At 48.4% G+C, this 26733-nt stretch overlaps 1 protein-coding gene across 1 annotated transcript in view; it reads right to left on the minus strand.

Moving 5' to 3' along the window:
* Positions 1–26733, minus strand: part of LAMB1 (laminin subunit beta 1) — a 67498-nt gene that overhangs the window by 19837 nt on the left and 20928 nt on the right. The window contains exons 10-24 of the mRNA XM_032306029.1: positions 26176–26364; positions 25712–25891; positions 25466–25578; positions 23981–24060; positions 15139–15274; positions 13748–13906; positions 12772–12899; positions 12416–12539; positions 11750–11954; positions 8766–8909; positions 8327–8558; positions 5193–5356; positions 4346–4570; positions 2923–3137; positions 2190–2286 (exon numbers count right to left, since the gene is read on the minus strand). Of these exons, the coding sequence (XP_032161920.1) occupies positions 2190–2286; positions 2923–3137; positions 4346–4570; positions 5193–5356; positions 8327–8558; positions 8766–8909; positions 11750–11954; positions 12416–12539; positions 12772–12899; positions 13748–13906; positions 15139–15274; positions 23981–24060; positions 25466–25578; positions 25712–25891; positions 26176–26364 (2391 nt within the window). The remainder of the gene's footprint in view (positions 1–2189; positions 2287–2922; positions 3138–4345; positions 4571–5192; positions 5357–8326; positions 8559–8765; positions 8910–11749; positions 11955–12415; positions 12540–12771; positions 12900–13747; positions 13907–15138; positions 15275–23980; positions 24061–25465; positions 25579–25711; positions 25892–26175; positions 26365–26733) is intronic.

Raw genomic sequence — 26733 nt, forward strand, 5'->3', positions numbered from 1 at the left:
TTTTTTCCATAAGGAGGAAACTTCGCCATGATCTTAAGTCTTCCTAGAAGGGTGCTGTTTACCAAGTGGCACCAGGAAGTCTCAGTCTGGGCCATGGAAGATTTGACATTGAAGACTATTTGACAATTAATTACCTATTTTGAGAAAAGTAGGCCCATTCCCATGGTTGCATCTGATTTTGGATGACACCTGTTCTCGTCCACGCTCACTGTCGGACCCTGTCCCCCCATTTCCATTAGTGACCACATTCCAGTCCCTGCAGAGCTCTGCTCTCTATGTGCTGCTGCATTTCGGCCCCAACCTCATCTGATCATACCAGCCCTGCCCCACTGTCGTCCCATTCACCCAAGACCCAGTGGCAGCCACGACCTCCCCACGGCCAAGTCCCAACTCTCTCTCTCTCTGTCTCTACAACCTTTGTAGGTGAGGACATTTCTCCGGTCCACCCTGGTTGTCCAAAACATTTGGGTCCCCACAGTTTCTTACGTAACAGGCTGATCTTTCTTCTGGACACCACGAAGTAGTCAGTGGACATGGGTACCATGGATTTCCTCTTCACAAAGTCCCTAATACATGATCCAACTTTCGACCAGAACAAGTTGATACTGTTCCTATGAGCCACAATTGCTCTGGCAGATTTAGAGCTGAACGTTTGAGGATGAAAGGGTGAGGGGTGAAGTTCTGAGTGCTCAGTGAACAATTCTCTGATTGACTAACTCCGGGGAACAGGCTTTTCATGCTCACAAAGATGACATGGAGCGAAAGGTCAGCAAGCTTTGGCGGCCAATGCTGTTTTGCCAATGACACAGGCTGGTGGAATCAGGCTATACATGACCCTAAAGCCATGATCTGGAGCAAGTCAAGCCCTTGGGGCATTACGAGATGGAGGAATCTTTGAGAAGAGTGATTAGAGCCCCTGAGAAACCCTATTTTGAACAGGATGTTACTTGTGGGAAATGGGGGAACAGACGTCCCACTGTTACGCCACAGACCTTCTCGTGGAAATGAGAAAACCAGATCCCACAAAGAACCAACATTGAGACTAGTGACTGATGAAGGAAGGAGCACCTGTGGAACAAACCTTAACCTGAGATGTTGGTATAAACCTTCTAGTTAAGCGTCCACTGAAACAAGAGATCATATGCCCAGCATTCAGTGCTTGTCCACTCAAGTTTGCCCTACTGTTCAGGAACAGATGGGGGGACTGAAGGAACACATATTGTCTCTGTGTCTGACCTTTGATAGGAGATGCCCAGCAGACCACTAGCTGGGAAGATCTGTATTATTTCTTGCCACAGCTGTCCCCCAAAAAGAAAAAGATCACTTTTTATTTAGAGTCCAATGGGGACCTACAATTTCAGATATGCCCCAAGGAAAATATATCAAAGAACGGTTAAAAAACTACAAAGGTTGCTATCCATACTTACAATTTTGAAACGTAGGGAGGAAAACCCAAGCAGGAAAGAAAGACTAGGAAACCAGAGTAGAAACAGTCTATGGAAATCCTCCCCGCAAAGGCCTTTGCTTTAAGATCTGAAAAAATATCTGGCAAGTCACAACCAAAATTGCAACAGCACGGAAAATTAAGCAACCCTTATGATCCACATGATTTTAACAAGTTTTTGTTCTGCAGAAAATGTCAAGTTTTCCCTCATACTCCTGTCGTGTCACAAGCCTAAGTGAGAATCTGGCTTTTATTCCCATTTACAGACTCGGAGCTCCTTTGCCGGGCAGAGCGCTGCTAGGGTGTGGCCCTCCGGTTCCCATCATGGGGACCGCACGCTGATCACTGTCCGCACCGGAACCAAACCAAATGGGCTGACCAGAAGCGCCATTTAACTCTGCGTGTGCTGAGAAGGAAGCCACTGGCCCCAAGACCCTGTTCACAGGGGTGGAGAAATCAGTCTGCGGAACTCAGTCGTTAAGGTGAGCCCCATGGGTCAGAAGTGTGTCAGAAAGCCACTGTGTGTGTCTCCAGGGTGCGTGCAAGCCCCTGTGCGGGCGCAGACTCCCCCGCCTGGGGACGGAGCAGGAAGTCAGCAGGTCCCCCTTCGCCACCTGCCCTTCCATGGGGCTGGATGTCACGGAACCCACAAATCCATTCCCGGGTACCAAAAAACTGCGGCACGTGCCTGCAGCCCCCGGCCCGATCAGCGTCCTCCTGAGGACACCCCCGCTCCCGGCCTCACCTCGGCACTCCACGTTGGGGTCTCCCCAGAAGAGCTCCTGGCACTCGCTGCAGGTGCGGCCTCCGAAGCCGGGCATACACTGACACTGCCCTGTGAACTGCGGCCAGAGAACACAGCTCGGTCAGCCGGGCCGGTGGCCGCCGGGCAATCCACGGTTGCCGTCTCGGTGGCCGGCTGGGACAAGCATGACTCAACTGCCCCAGAAGCCCCCTCCGACTCTGACCTCCCCCCACAACCCCCAGCACTGGGGGCCCAGAGCACAGTTTGCTCTATTTCCAGAGTCCTTCACACGCCGCTAGTGAGCCTAAGCCACCTGCGACCCATCTGGCGTGGGGAGCAGGTCACTGTCAGGGTGTCAGGAAGCAACAGCACAACTTACATGGCCCAGTATGGCCACGTGCTTCCTTTCAGGCTGTATGGCTAGGTGAAGAGTCTGGACCAGCAGCCAGGTAGTAATGCAAACAGTGCACACCTGTCTATCCTGACAGACATCCTGACGGACATCCCGATGGGGATACCCCACAGCACGGGGCAGCCCGACGAGCCACCCCAGGAAGGCTGATTGCCAGTCTGTGCTGTGTTTGCCAAGCTGTGTGCCCTGACTGCGAGGCTGCGACCCCAAGGAAGCAAGGGAGCCCCTTGTCTAACTGAGGCAAAGCCACCGAGGGTGCTGGCCGCCCCCAGGCCCCTAAAGGGGTGTGTCCTCTCCTTGCCCCCTACCACGGCGCCTCACCTCGTTGCAAGATGGCCCGAAGGAATGAGCAGGATCACAGCTGCATGGGTCACAGCCGGTGCCGCTGGCCAGCTGCCAGGTGTTGGGTGCACAGCGGTCACAGTTCTGCCCAACCACGTTGGGGAGACACAAGCACTGGCCCGTGGCTTTGTCGCACTGGCAGTCAGAGCCGTTGCAGTGCTGCTGCACCGTCCCCAGGTAATTGCAGACACACTCTGAAAGCAAACGGTAAGATCCGATTCACTTAGCCTCAACACGGTCAGAAAATCCGTGACACACACAGATGATACGAGAGGTAGCTACGTCCTAATGCCTAAGATCTTCCCTCCCAGGTTTTGGCCTAGAAATGCAAACAAGAGAGGAAGGAATGGGGGCACCTGGGGGGCTGACAGCTAAGTGTCTGCCTTTGGCTCAGGTCATGATCTCGGGGTCCTGGGATCCAGCCCGTCATTGGGCTCCCTGTTCTGCCAGTAATCTGCCTCTCCCTCTGCCTGCTACTTCCCCTGTTTGTGCTCTGCCTGTCAAATAAGTAAAATATATCTTAGGGGGAAAAAAAAAGAGGGAAAGGAAAGGAGGGGAGTAAAAAAAAAGAAACCCCAAGAAACCAAAAAAAAAAATAAAAACAAAACCCAAACCCACCAAGAAAACCAAAACCACAAACCAAAAACAAACAAAACAAAACAAAACCCCACTAAAACGCTGTTCTTCAGTTCTTACGATATAGACAGTTCTGACATTTCCCAGGCAGACGGGCGCAAGGACACACTTGGCCTAGCAGCATTTCTGAAATAGTTCATCAGCTGCTGGCAAATCGTGTTAAAACTGAGGACTTTACTGGAAATGACACACGAAAAAATGTATGCTGTGGGACTTCAGCTCTGAGGACTTCAAACCCTCAGCAGGGAGCAGCGGTGACGAATGTGTCAGACAAAGCAGGTAGAGGCCCTGCGAGTGGGTTAGGGAATCCCGTCCTGCCACTCCTCCGCATTCCACACGTGTCTATACCGACAGTGGGGCCTGAGGGGGCAGCAGCCTTGGGAGGAGAGGCAGGGTGATCTGATAAGACAGAAAGGAGGAGTTCTGGAAGAGACACCACGGAGATGCTCCTTCCTTCTCCCCCTTAGGCGGGAAGGCTCTGTCCACCAACGGCAGGACGGGGCCGGCCAGAGTGAGTACTTAGGACCTCTATCATGTGCCTCCTTCAGGCACTGAGCCTTATCTTGGGACTTGAATTCCTACCAGAAAATGAAGATGTAACAAAAAAAAAGGGGGAGGGATGTCAATCATATCTTCCTTTTGTCAGAGAAAAAGCTTGACAGGTGTTTTCCCAGACAAAACAGACACCTGAAGATGAACGTCTCCCCCATAGTGAAGAAGGTGGTGGAAATCCCTGGAAAGGAGGGCAAACGGAAGCTGAGCTTACTGCGACAGTCCTGCCGGAGGGCATCCCCGTAGTACCCGGACCGGCAGAGCTGGCACTGCTCCCCCTCCGTGTGGTACAGGCACCTGAGGCACCTCCCCGTCTCCTTGTCACAGGATTCTGGGTCCGTCGTGTCGATGTTGTGGTGACACTGGCAGGGCTGGCAGGAGCCCCCCACATCTGAGGGATTGCCGAAGAAGCCCGGGGCACAGTCGTCACACCTGGAGCCTAGGGACCGAGCACAAGCCATTCAGCCTGCTGACACACACATCCGGTCCCCCCGACATTCCTGGCGACAGCGCCGACCCAGGTCCTCACCAAGCCTGGGGTGACTGCGTCATTAGTGGGATAGGAGGGCTTGGAATCTGTGCCAGTACTTCTGAGCCGTGGACAGGCATCGCTAATACCAGAATCCGTGGGTCAAAGAGGAAGTTAAAGGGAGAGCTCACAAGTACGTGGCCTCTTTAAGTGCTGGCAGACTTAAGGAGAACATATCGAGTTAGGCCAGTTCGGCCATCTGGGGGGACGGGCTCTGGTCGCCCTCTGCCCCCCACGTGGCCAGATCACCCCGCTGAGCCTCTCCCACCAGGAGCTGGATAAGGGGATCCACTCACGGATTCAAGCGAGCTTGCCGTCCTGCTCTTAGAGCAGCGTCATGGACTCAAGAATTTCCTCTACTCCACACGCCAAACGGGGAAAGGAGCACCTTTGGTATGTCACGTTCCCTTCAGCTTTAATTAAGGATTGTAAACATGACACCACATTGTCTCCCTTTTCATCTTTGTCCTTCTTGGTCAACTAGAACTCAGAAAGACACAGCCTTTCCTCCGGGAGTCCGGACCCTACTTACCAATGTACCCAGGGTCACAGACACAAGCCAGCTGTAAAGTCACAGGGTCCTGATAGCAGCTGCTAGCGAACTGGCGTCCGCTCTCGGGGCCGTCTGGGCAAGGGCAAGGGCGGCAGTGATCTCCCGACCCGATGATGGGATCGCCATAGTACCCAGCCAAGCACCTGCATCAGTCCCAGAGGAGAGAGGGCCATGAACCACCATTGTAAGAAACGAGTTACAGGAAAGAGTCTCAGAAACCGTGTTCTCTGCTTGGGGACCTTCCCTCCCCATTCCTCATGTTTCCACTTGGAAGATTTTCCAAGGTTCTCCTTGGAAATTTTCCAAGGTTTCCATTGGTTCTCCAATGCCAGCTCCAATCAGAACCCCTTGGAGGGCTCGTTAGAACAGGTTACCGCGTTCATCCCTTCATTTCTGACTTAGTCGGTCCCGCGTGATGCTGATGCTGCTTGTCTGGGGATCACGTGAGCCGGCGCACTGTGTTAGGAACCTCACTCCCTCCTCCCCAAGCAGCAGAGGTACCTCTCCTCATGTGCATCCTGTTGTCCTCTCGGCTGCCCACCTGCCCTGACTCACATTACAGAGTCTGGGGAAGGAGGTGGGGGCTGCCAGGGGGGTGCTGGAAGGCATGTGTGGTTGTGTCTGTCTGCCCACACCGGGAAGGGGTGACGAGTGAGCAAGCCCACGGTGGCCTGTTCCGCGTTCTAGCCTTTACCAGCAGCCAAGCTGACAAGGGTGCTCTCCAGCTGTAGGACTCCTGTGTCTATCTGTTAGGGGCATTTAAACTAGGAGAGGCACGAGGGACGTCATTTATCAGCCCCCACCTCCTCCCCTCACGGATCAGGGATCCACGGAGGTTCAATGGCTCACAAGGCTTTACACAGCAGATAGCAACGAGCCAAGCTCTGAATCCAGCCTCCTGAATTGTAGCAAGGAATTCTATGTGATGCTGCTCTTTAACACGACTAATTCGCTTGCTTTTCCTCCCTGTAACAAAGGGGAAAGGGGCTTGGAGATCATCAGATCCAACCTAGTTATTCTACCAGCAGACGGCTGGACACTCGGAGAGGTGAGCTAACTTGCCCAGGGCTTTGCAAAAGGCTAGGAGCAGAACTGAACCTAAGCTCTGATTTTCAATTCATTTTGTTTTTCATGGTTTTTATTATTTGGGGGTTTTTTTGGTGGGGAGGGCTATTTTTGCTTTTTTTCTTTTGAAATGGGTAATTTTTTTTTTTTTTTTTAAATAGGGTATGGGAGGGAGATGAAGAAATAGAAGGGAAAACTGTTCAGAGGAAATTAACCTTCTACTTAATCAAACACAGGACACAAGAACATGTTTTCCAGTTATGGGCTGGGAAAGTCAGCAGAGATGAAGTAATTTGGTCCAACGGGCTCTGAGAAAGTTTTCTAGGGGGCCTTTCTAGGTGAAATAAATCCAGATACCTCATGACAGAAACTGAGTTTTCATTTCCTGCCTCTCCCTCCTCTTCCCCCCTTGAGAATGAGCTGAGCCTAGAGTGGCTACTCAAATTCACAGGACTGCAACTCTGATCGTCTTGGAATGAAGAAAAGAGTGATGAGAAGTTGGCTCACAGAATCCCAGATATTTTAATAAAGCTTTGTCATCCCCACGTAGGGCTTTCACATTTTTCCTATGAGAAACAAAGTGCTTTACAAAGAAAACCTAACACCATCACAAATATCGAGCCAGCTCTCCTCACAGGGGATGCTCGTCTTGCCACATTGCCCCCTCCCCCCCGCCCCGTCCCACCCCTGGATTTCACAACTGCGCAGTGGACGACCACCTGGGTTCCCTCCCTCACCGTCCTGTTCTTTCTAATCTGATTTTCTCATCTGTCTCTTTTGAACTTACCCTACACTTCCCAAAGAACAATAACGGAAATCTTAATGCAGAAAACAAGAGATGACATCAATATGTTAATTTCTTCCTTTTAAGTCTCGTATAACTGTTTCCTTATTATCTTCTTAAATGGCAATTTTTTGGTTGAAAGGAATAATTTTTATTCAAAGGAGTAGTTACTGGAACCTCCACATTCTTTTTTTTTTTAAGATTTATTTTTTTTGAGAAAGAGGGAGAGCAAGCATACAGAGGGAGAGGCAGAAGCAGACTCCCCCACTGAGCCCAGAGCCCGATGCTCCCAGGACCCTGAGATCACAACCTGAGCTGAAGGCAGACGCCTACCCGACTGAGCCACCCAGGAGACCCCAGAACCTCCAGATTCTTGAACAGCACTCCAGCACAGAGCTGAAAACCCCGTATTTGCTTCCATGCACATCGTCCCAACATAAGCTAATCATATATTCAATTTCCACTGGCAATTTCTCTTTCATCTGATGAACAATTTTTGTACTGAGGCATTTGCTGACATTTTAAAAACAAAAGTCCCAGATAGAGTGGACGGATGTTAATTGAGGTGAAAGGTAAGGACCATCACTCCAAAAAAAATCAGTTTTTGTCACAGATCTGTCTTTCATCAGTAATGAACAGTGTAAGTCAGCATGTAATTTCATCACGTGGATTGTTAGCTACTGAGCTTGACCGTAATGTTATTTGGGGGCACATTCTAGGTTTTCTTTTGCTCTATCTAGTGCAGTGTGCTCTATATCCATAATAATTATTCAATTAACCTGCTAACTGGAGAACAGGTCTCCTTTCTCACATTTTATGTGCCCTCCTGGAAGCTGGAGCAGCATTAAAGTGTCTCAAAAAACAAAGTGGTGTGAAATGCCTAATTCTGTTTGGATCTGGTTTCTACTTTGACCCAAAGGAGGCGTTCACACTTCAGAACGCTCATCCTCAGCGAGAATCTGCTGAGACTGAGGACTTCTGTCCTGATCTAGGCTGACCTCCAGGATGGCACTCCAAGAGGGGGCAGCTCACGTTTGTTCTCCGCCATACCCCCAGCACCAACACGGCACTTGGCACACAGAAGGTATCAACTAAAGGCATGCTGGAGAAAGGAATGAGCTCCTAGGAAATATGGAGGCTATCAGAAATGAACAAACCTTCTGGAATCTGGCAGAGATTCTGCCTGGCATTTGTCTAAGATGCTGTCGGCTCCGCCCCCAAACCGTCTCCTCCTTTTTGCTTTCAAGCAGCCGCGAGCACGTACCTTTCACAGTTGTGCCCCGTGGTATAGTCCTGGCAGCCCAGGCAGGCCCCTGTCGCCGCGTCGCAGTCCTCGGCGTGGCCGTTACACCGGCAGGGCTGGCAGCTTGGGAAGCCCCAGTACCCAGGCAGGCACCGGTCACACTGCCGAGCGTACACGCCCTGGAAACACTGGCACTGGCCGGTGACGGGGTGGCAGAAGGCGTGGACGGATCCTTGCAGGTGGCACTCACAAGCTGAAGAAAGAGGCAACCGTGGAACTGCCTTGAGAAACTCCTTCAGTGCAAACGTGCCCCAGAGAGAAGCACCCTGCTGCCCGGATCAGGAGGCCTAGGGCTCGGGCGATCATCTGTGGGGCAACACCCCGCCTCCCGAAGCCACGGAACCCACGGGTGTTTCTCAGATTCACTCCAGTGAACACGTGATGGTTCTGATTAACCTACGTTTGCAGCCACTGGGGCCAAAGCCAAAGGTGCCAGGAGCGCATCTGTCACAGGTTCTTCCAACCACGTTCGGCCGGCACTGGCACTGGCCTCCGTTGGGGTCACAGACGGAACTCAACGAGCCCTGGGGGTCGCATTCACAAGCTGCAGGGAGAGAGAAGCCAGAACTCGTGACACGGAGCAGCCGATCCCGGGAGAGAATGGAGCACAGGGAGTCACATGGGCTCTGAACCAGACTGCCCCTTTCCTCGGACTTGCCTGGATCATCCCTCTTTACTGCCTTGGCTCATTCAGAATTCCTGTTTAAAATAATGTCATCCCCACAGAGAAAGGGGGAAAATGTTCCATGCTCATGGATTGGAAGAACAAATATTGTTAAAGTGTCTGTGCTGCTCAGAGCAATCTACACATTCAATGCAATCCCCATCAAAATACCATCGACATTTTTCACAGAGCTGGAACAAATAATCCTAAAATTTGTATGGAACCAGAAAAGATCCCGAATAGTCAAAGGATTGTTGAAAAAGAAAAACAAAGCTGGTGGCATCACAATTCTGGACTTCAAGCTCTATTACAAAGCTGTAGTCATCAAGACAGTATGGTACTAGCATAAAAACAGACACATAGATCAATGGAACAGAATAGAGAGCCCAGAAATAGACCCTCAACACTATGGTCAACTAATCTTTAACAAAGCAGGAAAGAATGCCCAATGGAAAAAAGACAGTCTCTTCAACAAATGGTGTTGGGAGAATTGGACAGCCACATGCAGAAAAATGAAACTGGACCATTTCCTTATACCACACACGACACACGAAAATAGACTCAAAATGGATGAAAGACCTAAATGTGAGACAGGAATCCATCAAAATCCTAGAGGAGAACATAGGCAGCAAACTCTGTGACCTCTGCCACTGCAAATTCTTGCTAGACAGGTCTCCAAAGGCAAAGGAAGCAAGAGCAAAAATGAACTATTGGAATTTCATCAAGATAAAAAGCTTCCGCACATCAAAGGAACCAGTCAACAAAACCAAAAGACAATGGACTGAATGGGAGAAGATATTTCCAAATGACATATCAGATAAATGGCTAGTATCCAAAATCTAAAAAGAACTTATCAAACTCAACACCCAAAGAACAAATAATCCAATCAAGAAATGGGCAGAGGACATGAACAGACATTTCTGCAAAGAAGACATTCAGATGGCCAACAGACTCATGAAAAAGTTCTCCACATCACTCAGCGTCAGGGAAAAACAAATCAAAACCACAATGAGATACCACCTCAGACCAGTCAAAATGGCTAAAATTAACAAGCCAGGAAACAACAGATGTTGGCAAGGATACGGAGAAAGGGGAACCCTCCTACACTGTTGGTGGGAATGCAAGCTGGTATAGCCACCCTGGAAAACATCATGGAGGTTCCTCAAAGAGTTGAAAATAGAGCTACACTATGGACCCAGCAATTGCACTACTGGGTATTTACCCTAAAGATACAATTAGTGATCCAAAGGGGCATGTGCACCCAACGTTTATAGCAGCAATGTCCACAATAGCCAAACTATGGAAAGAGCCCAGATGTCCACCAACAGATGAAAGGATAAAGATGTGGTATATATATACACAAAATAGAATACTATGCAGCCATCAAAAAAATGAAATCTTGCCATTTGCAATGATGTGGAGGGAACTAGAGGGTATTATGCTGAGCAAAATAATCAGAGAAAGACAATTATCACTTGATCTCACTGATATTTGGAATTTAAAAAACAAAACAGAGGATCATAGAAGGAGAGAGAAAAAAAATAAAACAAGACAAAACCAGAAATGGAGATTAATTATAAGAGACTCTTAAGAATAGGAAACAAGGGAGGGGGGTAGGGAGAGGGTGGTGGGGTTATGGACACTGGGGAAGGTATGTGCTATGGTGAGTGCTGTGAAGTGTGTAAACCTGGTGATTCACAAACCTGTACCCCTGGGGCTAATAATACATTATATGTTAATTAAAAAAATTAAAAAATACTTTTCATACAATGACTTATAAATAAAATCCGTACCATTAAAAAGACAATATGCAAAAAAAAAGAATAGGAAACAAACTGAGGGTTGTTGGAGGGGAGGGATTTGGGGGGGTGGGGTTACTGGGTGACGGACATTAAGGAGGGCCCGTGATAAAATGAGCACTGGGTAGAAGACTGATGAATCACAGACCTACCTCTGAAACCAATTATATGCTAATTAATCAAATTTAAATTTAATAAATAAATAAATAAATAAATAAATAACATCCCTATGATGGGTGGGAAGGAAGCAACAGGAGATGGGAGTTGGCAGATTAAAGCAGCTTCTCTCCGAAGGAGGTTATTAAGATTTTCTACCCTTGCCTTCAAAGTTCAACTTGCACAGGACCTTAGACAAAAGCCCAGGGACATTTGGGAGGGGTCTGATCTTTCAATGAGAAAAGCAAACTTCAGTTTTTGCTGATGCTCTCCGATTCTATCCCAACTCCCCACCTTCCTGGCTTTGCCCCTAGTCCCTGTTGTGATTGCATTTTAAAAAGTTTTTCTTATTTAAATTCAATGTACTTAACACATACTGTATTATTAGTTTCAGAGGTAGGGGTCAGTGATTCATCAGTCTCATAAAACACCCAGTGCTCCTCACACCACGTGCCCTCCTTAATGCCCATCACCCAATTACCCCATTCTTCCACCCCCCACCCCTCCAGCAACCCTCTGTTTGTTTCCTACAGTTAGGAGTCTCTTATGGTTTGCCACCCTCCCTGGTTCCATCTTATTTTTCCTTCCCTTCCCCTATGTGACTACATTTTCAATGGTGCTCTATCACTAAAATATTCTTTAAAAACGAAAAAGGCAAACTGTGGTCACCACCGGTCTTGCACAGAGCTACAGGGCACGCCTTCCCGCGTACCTCGTGATGCCAAGTACTCTTGGCCCCAAGAAAGGAGGGTCGGAAAAACCTACCCAGGCCCGTCTGGTGTAACAGGGCAGAAATGCTGAAGATTATGTTTCTGCATACGTCGGTCATTGGTGTTTTCACAACGCTTCTGCTGTTCTCCAGACATCTGTATCTCTGAAAGGTTTCCCAGGCGCTGTTGGTGACCAGCCCATCCCCTGAGCCTCCCACGGTGAAGATGTCCAGTGATTTACAGAACGGCATGAGAACAAGCTGTGAAGGATCAAGAACAGCAAAGAGCTCTTATGGGGGGCGGGGGGCGCGGGGCGCTGTGTCGTCAACTACAGCAAGTCAACGCATCAAAGCCCCAAGTGCTACTTTGACTCTGGGAAAGGAAAACATCAGACTCACTGAGTACAATGAAAACCTTTCCACTCTTAAATATTCTTGCCAGAAAACATTCAGATACACCTTACATCGTCTGGTGGCTTTTGGGAGACCGTTTTTAAGATTTTCTTTACTTCCACAAACAAATCGCTTGAGTAAATCCTTTCAGAAGGTAGAGTTTTTATTAAAATAAATAAGCCAAGTGGCTTTGGAGGCAAGAGAAAAATGATCGTGCCTAACTTGTCCATGTTTTACCCCCTCCATAAAACCCTCTGGGGAAGCAGATGAACACTCTCTGCCCATGCCTTCCCCCATGACCTTCGCTTCAGAAATGACCTTGCACTTACAGAGTCGATGAGCGTGTAAGGACTCTCCACGTCGCTATCGGAGGACGTGTACTGGGGCAGCTCCAACCTCACGGTGTAGTTTACACCCTTCTCAAAGCACACGGGGCGTGGAAGGACAACATACCTGCCCCCAAAGGAAAGGGAAAAATACCAACGCCAAGTCAACGTTTCGGTATCCAATCAACCCATCCCTCCGTCAAAGGTCTATGCAGATCACAGCAAAAGTAGAAAGGCAATGGTCCGTGTTCGGCTCCAGCTCTGAAATGCTAACAGGACGACTCGCAAGGCAAGGGACCAGAAAAAATATAATAATCTGCCCATTCATTCCATGAGCTGCAAACGAGCATCACACTGACCTCGAGCCGGGCGACAAGGACACCACCTGGTTGTCATCATCGGGAATAGTGTTACCGCATCGGCTGCTGGCTGGGATCTTTCCAGGTCGCTGCACTGTGATGACAGCTTTTTCCCAGTGGTCGGGGAGCTAGAGTAAGAGACAAGCCATCAAAGGAACATCCGCACTGGCCCGCTGCTGCCTGTCTGTGTATAAGGACCTCTCCCAACCGATCATTTGCCAAGTTTTAAATGAAAAACACTCACTTGCATTTCCCTTCCCTCTTTCTCATTTCCTCTGCTCTGGCCCCTGCTCCAGCCCTAATCTTGTCTCACTTGGACACCTAACAGCTTCCCTGCTCTCCTTGCCTTTCCCAGGGCCCTCTCTGGCCATCAGGCAACACAGCTCCGATCAGAAGGATCCCCTGCCCCAAACTCTGTAATACAGCGTCCAGGCTCATGTGTTGATCCCAGCATTCTTCCCAACAGCATCTCCAATGCTGCCCTTAGCCAGCCACGAGGACGCACTCCCAAAACCTTCTCCCCCTGCTCACGCCGTTCCTCACTTCCTTTGGTGTCAAAATTCCATCTCTGTTCTCGGGCTTAGAAATCATTCTTTATGGGATGTTTTGGCAGCATCTGGCGCAGCTGGGGTTGGTGTAAGAGGCAGGACTGTCCGCATCTCTGCCCTTGCCTTTTCCACCTTTTATTAAAGGTGGAGCGCTCGTCTGAGCCTGGGGGCCGTGCAGGCCGTGAGGTCAAGCAGAGCGTCTGACACGTTCTGCTCACCTCCTCAGGTCTCAGCAAGGCTGAGAGCCTCATGAGGGATCACTAAAGGCTTATGAAACTGAATTTGAGAAAAATGTCCATTTTTGCTTCCCTGGGGGATAGAAAGTCAGAGAGGCTCCTCTATTCTAATGCAAACTCCGAATCTCACAAAAACTGCATCCATTGTTAGAAGGGATTTCTACCACCCCTGCTAGCCCCTGGAAGGTTTACCTGTGGTTCGTAGCGAATTATGATGTCATACTCCATGGAATATGGTATGTTGTCAATGAAAAACTCCAAATAAGCCCCTTCGGGCACTCGGACGAAGCCTGCTCCGGTCCAGGAAGGAATCCTGTCCTGGATGTACTGCCGCTCCACTATGCTGACCCCCTGAGGACAAGGGAAAATGGCTTTCCAGGAAATGTAACAGTTAAAGAAATCTGAAGTCACCCCAAGGTCAAAACTATCGTCATTCTACCTATTTTTTGCAGTCGAATTTACTTGGTAGAGGGTACAAGTTTTTGAGGCATAAAGAGGAAATAGGTTACTTCTTGGTTTTGTGGTTGGGGTAGTCTTGGGACCTCGGAGACGGGACTCAAAGGCTTGGGAGACACCTTCTAGGATAGAGCCAGGAAAGAGCATAAAGAAAGGAGAGAGAACGTCCCAAACACTTTGTAAGCAAGCTGAGGAGTGACGAGCTACTTCCCAGATTTTCTACAAGGCTAGTCCTGTATCTGGTGGACATGCTCACCCCCTCACTGTGTTCAGCTCAAACTCCAAGTACAACTGAAGAAACATCAGATCATCACGAGGGCTCCCTACGGAGGAGTTGATTCTGATTGTCAGGGAGACTGAAGATTGACCAATTTCAGGTAACTCGAGCACGCCTTTGAGTTTGCTCACGGATCACGGATAACCACTGTGATCGGTCACCTCCAAAGACCAAGTCCTTCATTCTCTATACATATGAGCGTTTGGATCTACCCTTCAGGAAGTTTATTACCCTGCCTTCAGATCTGGTCTGGCTTTGCGACTTCTGACCAACACAACGTGAGAAAATGACCTTCCGAAACTCTGGAACCTAGGCTGTAAGAGACCTGGTGGTTTCTCTTGCCTCCTTCTTGGAAGCCAGATGCCGTGCTGTGAGGGAGCTCAGGGTGGCTACTTGGGGGGGCCTGAGGAGGGGGGCGGTATGTGGTGGAAAATGCCCAGCCCGCCTCTAGCTGCTTTGGCCACCCCGCTGACATGCTATGGTTACCTTTGAAGCCACTACATTTTGGGATGGCTGCTTACACAGCGATGGAACTCCCATCTGAGTATTTACCCTATGACATCAACAATAACTTCAGAGCACAAGTGGAGGAGTGAAAGAATGAAAAATAAGCACCCTCCCCCAAAAAAACCCACTGAAAGCCTCGTCAGTGAAACTTTCAAAGTCTCTTTGTGAGTTATAGATTTACTCAGCTTTAAATAGCACTGTTCTCAAAAAGGCATGGTCCCCATCCTGTCAAGAGCTATAAAAATGCTTTGTAAATGGACTCTTTAAAACACTTGCATACGCTATGACTGCCCCCTCCCACCGAACCCAGCTTCTCCCATCTGCCCAGCACCCCCCTACTTACAGGCCCGAAGTTGGCTTCTTCTGCTTCGTAGATGTAGTGATCCAAGGTGGTGAAGTAGTACCCAGACTCCATCTCATTGCACTGGCGCCCGATGACGTGGGGGCGGCACGCGCACTGGCCTGACTCTGCCGAGCAGCTGGGTGGGGGGAGGGGCAGCAAAGCAAGTCAGCGGGGCCACCAGGCTTGAGTGAAGCCACCTGACACAGTTCTGCATTTTCTCCTAAACATCAAATGGCTGAAATATGCATGTAGGGTTTTCTTATTTTTTCACTAAAACAAATACATGGGGAAAAAAAAAAAAAACTCCTGCCTCTGACTTAATCGCAAAGTCTACAGCTGAAAGCTCCCCGTGACCTGGTCTTTTCGGTTTTGTCTTGCTTGTTTTTCTTCACTATGCTCCATCCCCGCCATACCGAGGTTTTTCTATGGATGCCGCCAACGTTCTTGCTTTGCTCTTTTATATCTTTTGCCCGATTTCCAACTGCAATCTCGTTCCTGGGCCTCAGACCCAAAGACCCAACTTCTAGAAGGTCCGTGCCGACTTAGCGGTCCCTGACATTAAAGACAGATCCCAAAGGGCAACGACCAACTGCTGCCTCTATTCTCTGCTGGGGACAGAACCCTGTCAGCCAGTAACTCGACCAAGGCAGAAACCTTGAAGTTATTCTCTGGGATCTTTCATAGCTAAGCAGGAACCCAGTTCTGTGACTTCACAGCCCGGCCTCTAGGGCTTCTCCTCCCACTTCCCACGGGCTGTGCCGTATCTTCCTTCATTCTCGTATTCACAGTACAACCGGCTGCAGCCTCTCATCAGTGTCCTTGTGGCTGAGGTTCCAACTTTACAACCTGGACCACCACCGTTCACACAGCGAGCTACCCTAATGACCTTCCTAAGATGCACCAACTGCATCACTTCCTGGCCTCGAGCAGGGGCACGAAGCTTCACAGTTTGGCCCTTCTCTACCTTTCTAACTCCCCCTCTCCCCTCACTTCTCCAACCATATGGAACGGTTATGGTTTCTCCAATGCATGGTGGGGGTGGGGGGGCTGTGGACCCTTCCCTTGGCTTATGTCATTCCTGCAGCCTTGAATACCCTTGTCCCCCATTCACTTAGCAAAGAGCCACCTGTCCTTTCAAGACCCGGCTCACAAAGGACTCCGCTGCGGCCTCTCCTGACCATCACTCTCCACCCCACAGAACGAGCCCCCTACTCTTTTGCACCACCTCCTCTGTGCAGGAGGAACGTTGTGGTTATAACACGTACAACACAACCTGTCACATACTAGTTGCTCATGGAAGCTGAGGGGTTGTGTTTCAAACCCTACCGGCCTTTCAAAGCCCGGCCCAGCATTCAGCACTCCCGTGGAGCCGCCTTTGGTTTCTGCTACCCTCAAGTGGTGCCTTCTGAGGGCTCCGCTACTCTTTATCTGTATTGTTAAGACATTTATTGCTTTCTCTCTCATAATGTAACCACTGACAGACCTGCTAGACAGCAAATTGCTTCAAAGTTCGGACTGTGCCTCCCTCACCTCAGTTGGGCCCTTCACACCCTCGTGGGGCCTGGCCCAGTGCACACAGCGCACTCAAACACCGGCTGAACAAATAAGTGCATGAAGGATACACATTCTGAATAAAAAAGATTAAAAAAGAAAAAGAAAAATGGGAGTTTCATGCAAAAGGAAAAACTTTAACTAAACACACGGTTTCAGGTAATAAAGTTTTCTGGATAGACTTAACATACTCATTTTATTCTCAGCCTATGTCTCTTTTTCCGTGAGTCCAAGGTAAAACCAAATTTATGCACCCATTCTTACTTCATTCAAGTCAAGACAGGGTTTGGAATTGTTACGTTAAACCCATTCCCAGTGTTCAGATTTTTTCCTCATCCCAAAGCCCATTTGAACCAAGTCTCCAAGGCAAGTTACAACCCTTGGGAACACAGAACGTTCCAAGGTATTTTACCAATGTCCCCCCCTGCCCCTCAGCCCTCCCACAGCCCCAGCCAAGTCTTCCTCCCGCAGATCACGTGAATGGCTCCTCCCATAGAGGACTACGAGCGCTTCACACCCCAGAGCCAATTCCCAGAGGACACACCTTGCTGCAAGGGGGAACTAGCCCTCTTGGGGCACAGTCCACCCACAAAAGCCATTTTCCAAAGCTCAGGCATCAGACCTCCCGTCCTATGAGCGAGAGAAAATCCTTCTTTCCTCCCCAGCAGACGCTTCCTGAGGGAACGCACGTGTACAAACAGCAACCACCGAAGAAGAAAGCAATCAGACTCTCCACACGGCAACAGCAGACAGCACGCAAGTGAAGGGGACGGTACCGACGATACGCGGACGCCCGATTCTGAATTCTGAAGGTGAGAGAACTCACGAGAACCCAGTCACGTGAGAGGAGCTCCCGTGATACCTGTCCTGGCCATCGCAGGCCGCTCTGTGTCCACAGAGGGAAGGATGGTCTCCGACAGGCCCGCCGCCTCCTGGACGCCTGCACCCCGAGCAAACGTGTTCCTGTGGCTTTCCCTGGCCCTGGACACCGAAGCTCCGGCCCTGCCTGTGCACTTCCCGCCACCAAGGGGCCATTCCCCTGGCTGGCCCGCCTGTCTTCTCTGCCTCGCCTCCATCCCCAGCTGCTTGTCGCCCCTCCTGCTCACATTCCCTCAGCTCTGCTATTTGTCAGATGTAAAGATCTTCTGATTTGGGCTGAGCCGTGACCTTGCCTGTCCTTTCTCCTCGATACCCACGTCTTGCTTCACGAGGTCTCTGCCCTCAGCAGTGTCCTCTCGCTGTCACGGTGGCCGCTATCACGGAACAGCATGTCTTGCCGTGCCTGTCACTCCGGCAGCCGCCACGTGGCAGTGCGGGCCTCTCACGCTCTTCTCCCCGCTGCCCCGTCCAGCCCACCAGTCCAGTGCGGCTGTCGGCATTTCATCAAAACCCACAACTGTTTCTTCTCTGCTTTTACCAAGTCGTGATGCCTCTGCCTGGTTGCCAGCAGCCTCGACAACCCACCCTCTGAAAACCACAGCGGCGCTTTCTGCTGCCACCCTTTGCCTCCGGATGAGCCCCAGGGCTCGTCACCGTCCCTTGCGAATCCTGACCGAGCAAATGCTGGGCCTCCTGCTGTCAGCACGCTCACATTTTAGTCCGTTGTCCGTTTTCCTCTGAATCAATCCTTCTTTGGTAACTCCATTATTTTGAAAGGATATGGGGAAAGAAAAATGAGGGGGGAAATAGTCCCTGCCCCCGAGAGCTTACCCTCTAACTGGGGACATAAACGGTCAAGCAACCGAGCATGACAACAAAGCCAAACGCAGCGAGTGCCGAAACAGAGCCACCAGCCAAGTTCTCAGGCTGCCGGAACCACTGTTCACCTCCTTGGGTGACAGTTCACCTCCTTGGGTGACCCCTAGGGGGACTGAAGAGCAGTCACGGAAACCACGCTCCCAAGGTGGCAGAAGATCGTGACAGATCTTCAGGCAGAGAGAGGACAGGAATGACAAGTGCAAAGAAAGGTCCTGGGGGACTGTGAGCGGAGCTGGTCACAGTCAGACCAGGTCTTGACCATGTGCCACACTCATTCCATCTCTGGGCCTTCACCCGTCTCCCTCATCCCAGCTAGAAGGCCCTCTTGCCTCTCCGTCCCGCCTCCCAAACCTCTCTCAGCTTTCAAAAATGAAGCTCAAATCCTACCTCCTCCCTAGAGAGAAAAGATTACAAGTAATTACCCTTCCTGTGTTCAAGTAAAAATCCTATCACATAGAAATGGTACCCTTGACAAGTTCATAGGTTCCCCACCCTAGCCCCCATACCACCAAATTTCCCTGTAACTAGATACAGATTCCAGGTGCTGGATCCAAACGATAGAACAATGACATAAGACACAATAAGTCAGACCCTGGGGCAGGCAGAATAACGGCCCCCAAAGATGTCCCCATCCTCACCCCCCAGGTCTGTGGATACGTTACTTCACATGCGACCAGGGGCTTTGCTGACGGGCCTGAGGTTCAGAACCTTGAGATTATCCAGGACTGCTCAATCTAATCTCATGATGACTTCAAAGTAGAAAAGGCAGGCAGAGAAGTGGGGCGGACATGAGTCTTGAGGAGGATTTGACCCACTGTGGTTGGCTCTGAACATGAAAGCTATGAGTCAAGGGATGTGGGCAGCCCTTAGAAGCGGGGAAAGGCCCCTAGCTGACAGCCAGGCTCTCAGGAACCTCATCCTACAACCAAAAGAAACTGAATTCTCTGGGCACCTGGGTGACTCAGTGGGTTAAGCGTCTGCTTCAGCTCAGGCCATGATCTCAGGGTGTTGGGATCGAGTCCTACATCGGGTTCCTTGCTCAGCAGGGAGCCTGCTTCTCCCTCTGCCCCTCCCCCCACTTGCGCATGTGCACATGCTCTCTTTGTCTGACAAATAAATAAAAATCTTAAAAAAAAAAAAAGGAAGAAACTGAATTCTGCCAATTCTGCCAATGACTCCCATGAGCAGGAAAGACATTCTCCCAGAGGGCCTTCAGACAGAAACACAGCCCTGCCAACATCTTGATTTTATTCCAGTAAGACTGGCCAGGTCTGACATACAGAACTGTAAGATAAGAAGCTTATGCTGTTTTAGGCCATCAAATGGAGGTAATTTACAATGTCAGCAATAAAAAACTAATACAGGCCCTATTTTTTTCTCAATGGGTGAAGGCCAAGATTATGAGGAACACAGATTTCTCGTAAATGTAGAAATTAGCCATTTACTTCAAAAATTCTATTAGAAGGGAAATTCTATTTTATTTAAATAGTGATCAGTGGAGAAAATACTATATAGTTTCAACTTTTCTCTATCACTAAGACAATGGTACAAAAAAAGGGAAAAAAAACAATCATTCCTGAGAACCACACCCTGGTCAAACACTGGTATCTCTTCCCTAATTCTGATCACAAATAAACACTGGTTCCACACTGATCAGCAGTCCGTGTCATCTGTTTCGCCAGGACAGCTTCCCTCCCAAGCCTACAGCTAAGTAGAATACCTTCATAAATGTCTTCTATGCATCTGTCTCTATCCAGCCATCCCAGGAATTAACAACGGGTGAGATACCATTACCATTCAATGCACTGATGAAAATACGGAGTAACTTCTGCGCTGGTTCCCAAGTATAATAAATTTCAATTATTGAGCACCTACAAGGCCACATTGCTGAGCACAAACAGAAATGCAAAAACAAGTAAGACAAAATCCCTGTCCAGAGACCTTTTAAGAGACTAACAGGGATAATACAGAGCAGAATGAAGTAAGTCCTATAAGAGACGCAGAAGGAAAGGGCTGTTGAAACCTCGAGGGGGTTTGGGGACTTCAGTCCAGAAAGTAGGAGCGGTGGGCTTCCAGCCAGACTCCAGAGTTCCAAATTTAATGGATGCAGTAATTTTGAAGGATGCTATAAAATTGTTTATAGTTTTCAAACATTTACGGGTATCTTGCAACCATTCTAAATAATTTATTCAAGTAGGTTACCTACTAGGCAAAGCTTCAGGAGTCTAGTATAAGTCACATTATTTAAATTAGGGCTTACTTCTCTAAAAATATTTGAAAATTCAGATTACCTGTTAACATAATAGACACGGAATTACTGAAGTCTTATTCTACAAAAAGCCATTCAGCTCATTATACAAAACGTTCTCAAACTTCTTCCACTTTACATGGTTCTGACATTAAATTATGTCTCTGGCCAAAGTTCTTAAGGATGGTCTGGGATCACAGCTAGAGACTGCTACTCCCATTCGGAGTGCATGTTTTGTTTTTACATCGTAGAGATCTTCCTCCAATTCTTTTACTTGATCAACATTTCCTCCATATCTACTATGCACACGAGGTCGAGCAAAGGAATATCATCAGGTAGAAGACATCTGGGCATGGCTGCAACAAATCAGTCATTCAGCAGGTCTCTCCTAAGTGCCCACTGAGCACCAAGCCTTCTCCTCAGGGCTTGAAGCCTTGATTAGAATCTCTATTATGCTATGGGACTCCTAGAGGAGGTCCTTGTGGGGGAAAACTGAATAGGATCACTACCAAACACTGCAGAGTCACGGCACTAGAGAATTCTGTTAAGGCTCTTTCTTTTTCCCATCAGTGATGCCAAAAGATTGGGCATCTCGTCAGTCATGCTAGGAAGATCAAATTCCCTGTAAAATCCTCACTAAAATGTTTTACTTCACAAACCCTCTTGATTAGCACACTCTGATTTCTATAAGTTCTTGCAGGAGACACGAGGGACAGCCCAGGGGCTCTGTGTGGGCGGATCTAAAGACAGGAAGCACGTGCGGAACAGGGAAACCGAGGAAGGGGTGTGAGGAACAGAATCCACTTATAGTAAAGGTACGTATGACACTCCTGAGCTCACTACATGAGAACCGTGTATGCCCCTTTCATCTACTCAAGGATTTTAGGAACGATGCCAGTTTTGCATCCAGCAAGCAATGACTGAAGGAAGCAGCAGGTGCTCGGGAGCCATGAAGGAAATAAGGAGAGGAGACTGCAGAAGCAGACAGCAGCTTGTCTTCCCTGCTTTTATGGAATTGTCCTTGATTCCTCCCCTCTGAAGGTTTTCTAAGAACAGAAATTCACCCTGGAGTTTCAGATCTACACGCTGTCCCGAGTACCACAGCATCCGGAATGGAACAAACCCAAATACGGAGGCCAGAGAAGAATGTTCTTGCTGTCTAAATTCCTGTTCCTTCCCAGCAGACTGCTACGGTGTTGGGAAATAATCTTGGGAGAGTCGGGCTTCTTAGTACATGGATCCTGCTTGATGAATTCAGCTTGCTGTCTCAGGGGAGAGTCAGGCCACAAGGAAACATCTGCCTATCCCCTCAGCAGTCACTTACCCTCTCTACCAGATGTTCGCAGTCTGACCCCGTTACAGAGACCCAAAGGCTCTTTGACTCAGGGGTGGTTAATTTCACGCCCACAAACCTAACGTCTTTGCCAAATGTGTATTGGGATTGATCTCTGGTAGAGCCTCACATCTCATCTCTTCAAGGGACACCAACGTGTTTCAATAATGAAAAACGATTACATGCAATTTTCACCAATAGACTTGGAAGTTGAAAAAGAAAATAAAAACCAGAAAGAAGAAGAAAATGAAAAGATTCTTAACGCAAATCAAAATGGGAGTTCATTTTCCAACTTTTTTTTTAAAGATTTATTTATTTATTTATTTGAGAGAGAGAGAAAGAGAGAGAGAGCGTGTGCATGATCGGGGGTAGGGGAGAGAAGAGGGAGAAGCAGTCTCCCCACGGCAGGTAGTCTGAAGTGGGGCTCGATCCCAGGACCCCAGGATCATGACCTGAGCTGAAGGCAGATACCTAACCAACTGAGCCACCCAGGTTCCCCTCTTATTTTTTTTTTTTTTTTTTTTAAGTAATTTATTTCTTTGAGTAGACTCCACCCAGCCTGAGGCTCAGACTCATGACCCTGAGATCAAGAGTCACGCACTCCACTGACTGAGCCAGCGAGGCGCCCCTCACTTTCCATCTTTGAGATTGGTGAGAAACACAACAAGTTTACCAACCGCTGGTGGGGTCGGAAAGGAAGGTGCTTTGGTAACCAGGTGGTAGGAAAATAAACTAGCACCATCTGTCCGGAGAATAATCTGGAAACCTCTATAAAAATCAAAAGTTTTTTATTTTGACTCAGCGATTCCATCCTGGGAGCCTCATCTACAGGAAAAATAGGAAATAAATTGTGGCACTTCCACACGATGGGATATCAAAAAAACAAAAAGAGAGAGAGAGAGAGAGAGAGGTCGACGAACACATGCCATTAAAAAGAAAAGGGCCTGTAAATACACGTTGACATGAAAATGGATCCCGGCTAAGAAAGCAAGCCGCGGAATAGTGCGCATACAGGGAGGACTTTGTGTTTCCAAAATTGCCAGTAAAGTCAAGTGGGAAATCATGGGCTTTTTTGTGTTTGTACTTGTCTGTTTTTTTTTTTTTTTTTTTTAACCTTACTTGTTATTTAAAAAGAAGAGGAAAGGAATTATAATTTTCAATAGGTATTCTGAGATCTATTATTAATTTCTAGAACTTGAGAAGCTGCTAGCAGTGGCACTTATAGCCGTGGATCCTGGGGGGAGCTGGGCAAGCTACCTGTCTTACCCATTGGGATTTTTTTAAAAAATATTTATTTATTTGACAGAAAGAGAGAGAGAGGGAGAGAGTGTACACGAGCAAGGGGAAGGGAACAGAGGGAGAAGCAGACTCCCCACTGAGCAGGGAGCCTGTTGCAGGACTAGATCCTAGGACCCTGGGATCATGACCTCAGCCCAAAGATGACGCTTAGCCATCTGAGCTAGTCAGACACCCAGGTTTTTTTTTTTTTTTTTTTTTTTTTTAATTTGACAGAGAGAGAGATCACAAGTAGGCAGAGAGGCAGGCAGGGGGTGGGGGAAGCAGACTCCCTGCTGAGCAGAGAGCCTGATGTGGGACTCGATCCCAGGACCCTGAGATCATGACTTGAGCCGAAGGCATGACTTAACCCACTGAGCCACCCAGGCACCCCAGAATTTTTTTTTTTAATGGGCATACGTTGTTTCCATAATTTAAAAAATACCATAAAGTCCAACACTATTAAAAACCAAGAAACAGAAACATACTTCAAGTCTTCAAAGCAAACTCTTGGAATGACTAAATCTCTGAAAACATTAAGACCCCAGGTAAACTAAAGGTGCCTATACTTTCCACCTCTTCTGCAGAGACACTGGCTGTCATACTACTCCCAGAGATGGGGACAGCTCTCTGAGGGGACTGAGCGCAAAGAAGAGTGTACATGTGGCTTCACTCACCTATTGTTTAAGGCCCCTCCAAGATCACAGTCGCAAGGTCGACATCCATCCAAGTCGTTGCTTAAGCCCCAGTGCTCTGGCTGCACAAGAGAAGATTTAAGGTCTGAAGGTCGGTTCCTGTCATTACACAACAGACTGAACAAGAAACAAGTTATGGCATGTCTTGCTCGTTCCACCGAATGCTCTTTCATGCCATGCAAGCAGAAAGCTTTCAAGAGGAACGAGCACAAGTGTTCTGAGCTAAAACCCAGGCTGCCGGTCACTGGGGTCGTAAACACCCAACTCCAGATCAGAGCAGTTTCTGCCCCGAGCAAACAGCCATCCTCCGAGAGGAAACAGGAGCAAATATTAAAAGTACTGTAGAGAGTTTTGGCAAATATCTGGCCAGCGTTTACATTTTCCCTGAGTTCAGCCCGTCAGAAACTCCGTGAGCCAAGCTCTTGAAAGGACTATCTATGTCCAAACAGCATGAAGCAAGTATTTTCACCAGTGAAAGGTGAGGAGATCACCGAATCCTGAATCCAGTGCAGGTGGAAAGAAAAGGAAAAAGGACAGAATCTATACAAGGGAGGAGAAATCGACAAATACGATTTCCTAACGAGCAGATAAAGGCCAGGCTTCCTGAATCTGATGTTATACATGCAAATATGCATATATACAGCTCATAAACATAATTTGAGGTCAGTGGACCACCACCCCCCTCACAAATTATAAAGGAAATCACAAGAATGTTATAAAAGATACGGGGTAATTTCAAAATTATTCCTGTAATCACTCTACCCGGAATCACTACAGTGAACTTTGTGGAGTATTTCCTTCCAGATTTTGTTTTTCTTGATGCCATTTTTTCCTGCACAATCAAGATACTACTCACATCCTGTGGGTGTTTGTTTTTTTTTTTTTAACACCAGCATAAGCATTTCCTCATGCTATTGTCATTTACAAAGGCAACAAAATATCACACTGTACAGAAGCCCCCCAGTTTACTTCAGTATTTTCCCCACTGTTGCTTCTAAGTTTTTTTGGCTATGATTGGTATGAGATGCAATGAGTCTTCTGGTGATTACATCTCTGTCCAATCTTCTGCTTATTTCATTAGGAAAGATTCCCAGAAGTGGGATTACTAGGTCAAAGGGTATGCACATTTCTACAGGCTACTGATAGCTTACTTCCAAAATGCTTTTCTTGCCAAGTACGAACCAACATGCATTTCCATCAGCAACTCGGAGGACCAGCCCCACATTATGTCCTTACAGTTAGCAACCCCATTTTTTAAAACTTGTTAATTTCGACTATGAAAGTGGTATTTCACTGTGGTTTTATTTTTCAATTCGATGGTGAGCATCTTGCCAAAATCATGGGTAATTTTTTTGTACATTGTTTGCATCTTCTAATATTTACATAGAAGAGGGACGGCAGACTTTACAACAGCGAACCAGGTCCCATGCGCAAACCACCCACCCCACGTAATTAGGATTCACCTACCAGACACTGGTCACAATGCTGTCCGGTCACAAGACGCTTACAGTAGCAGTAACCTGTCTCAGAATCACAAGGATTCCCGCCAGGAATCGTTCCCAGAGGATTGCAAGCACAGGCTTTCGTAGAGATAAAATGAAGTAAAGAAACACAAACCAAGTGAGTGCCAAGGGGTAGTATGGATTTAGAACTGCACAGTAAAATGGGCATTACGTCGACCAGAGCTCCCAGACTTTTTCACAACGTACTTACATGTACAACCGAACGGGTCTTCAGCACTCAAGCCGTAGAAGCCTTCTTTGCAGATTTCACAGTGTTCTCCCTCCACATGTAATTTACACCGGCACTGACCCGCAATGAGGCCAGTGGAAAAATCCGTGTGACTGTCACAGATTCCCCCGTTCTGAGATCCCGCTGGGTCACAGCTGCATCCTGAGACGAACAAAGGTCACCAGGTAACAATGCATGTGTTGGTACCAACACGTATGTTCCCACTGACCCTCTACACGTCACAGTAGACTAAAGAAGGCAAGACTGCTTCAGCAGGCTACCCCACAATTAAAACAATTAATTATTAATTATTAATTAATTAATAATTAATTAAAATAAAGCAGAGTCTGCCGCTCACACCAGGAGTCCCAGGAGAAGGATGGTGACCACCCCCCACCCTAGCTCTCCAAACCGAGAAGACCTCCGTCACGCCCTTCCCCACGCACGTTCACAGAGGTTGGGGTCTCGCACGTCTCTCTCCGGGTGCTGGAAGTAAAACGGCTTGCACTGCTCACAGCTGCGTCCCATCGTGTTGTGCTGGCAGTCGTCACACACCCCTCCGGTGACGTTCCCAGTGGCCAAGTAGACCGCCATGTCAAAGTGACAGGAGCCCGAGTGCCCGTTGCAGTTACACTCTGCGCAACAAGAAGGGCCTTGAAGTCGACCTACCGCTGGAGGATGGGCTTGTGGGGAAGAAGCTCCTTCTGGAAACTAGGGGTGAATTCAGGCAAGATGACAACGGACAATCAGGCGCCAGTGGGGAAGGGCGCATCCACCTGGTGTGCTGGAAACCTTCCAGGCGTGAGCTTTCTGAAACATGAACCTGCCCTCTTTGGAAGAGAATGGGCTAAAAAGTAAAAACCTTCGGGGAGAATCCCCTTGGTGGCTTATCAACAGAAGACTGCGACCAGGCAGAGGACACCTGTGGGTCCCCCTCGGGGGTAGAACTGGAACGTATCACCCCAGAGGATCTCCGAGGCACTGCCTCTTGGGAAAGCCTGTTT

This window comes from Mustela erminea, chromosome 11 (genome assembly GCF_009829155.1).
Source record: "Mustela erminea isolate mMusErm1 chromosome 11, mMusErm1.Pri, whole genome shotgun sequence".
NCBI classification, from domain to species: domain Eukaryota; kingdom Metazoa; phylum Chordata; class Mammalia; order Carnivora; family Mustelidae; genus Mustela; species Mustela erminea.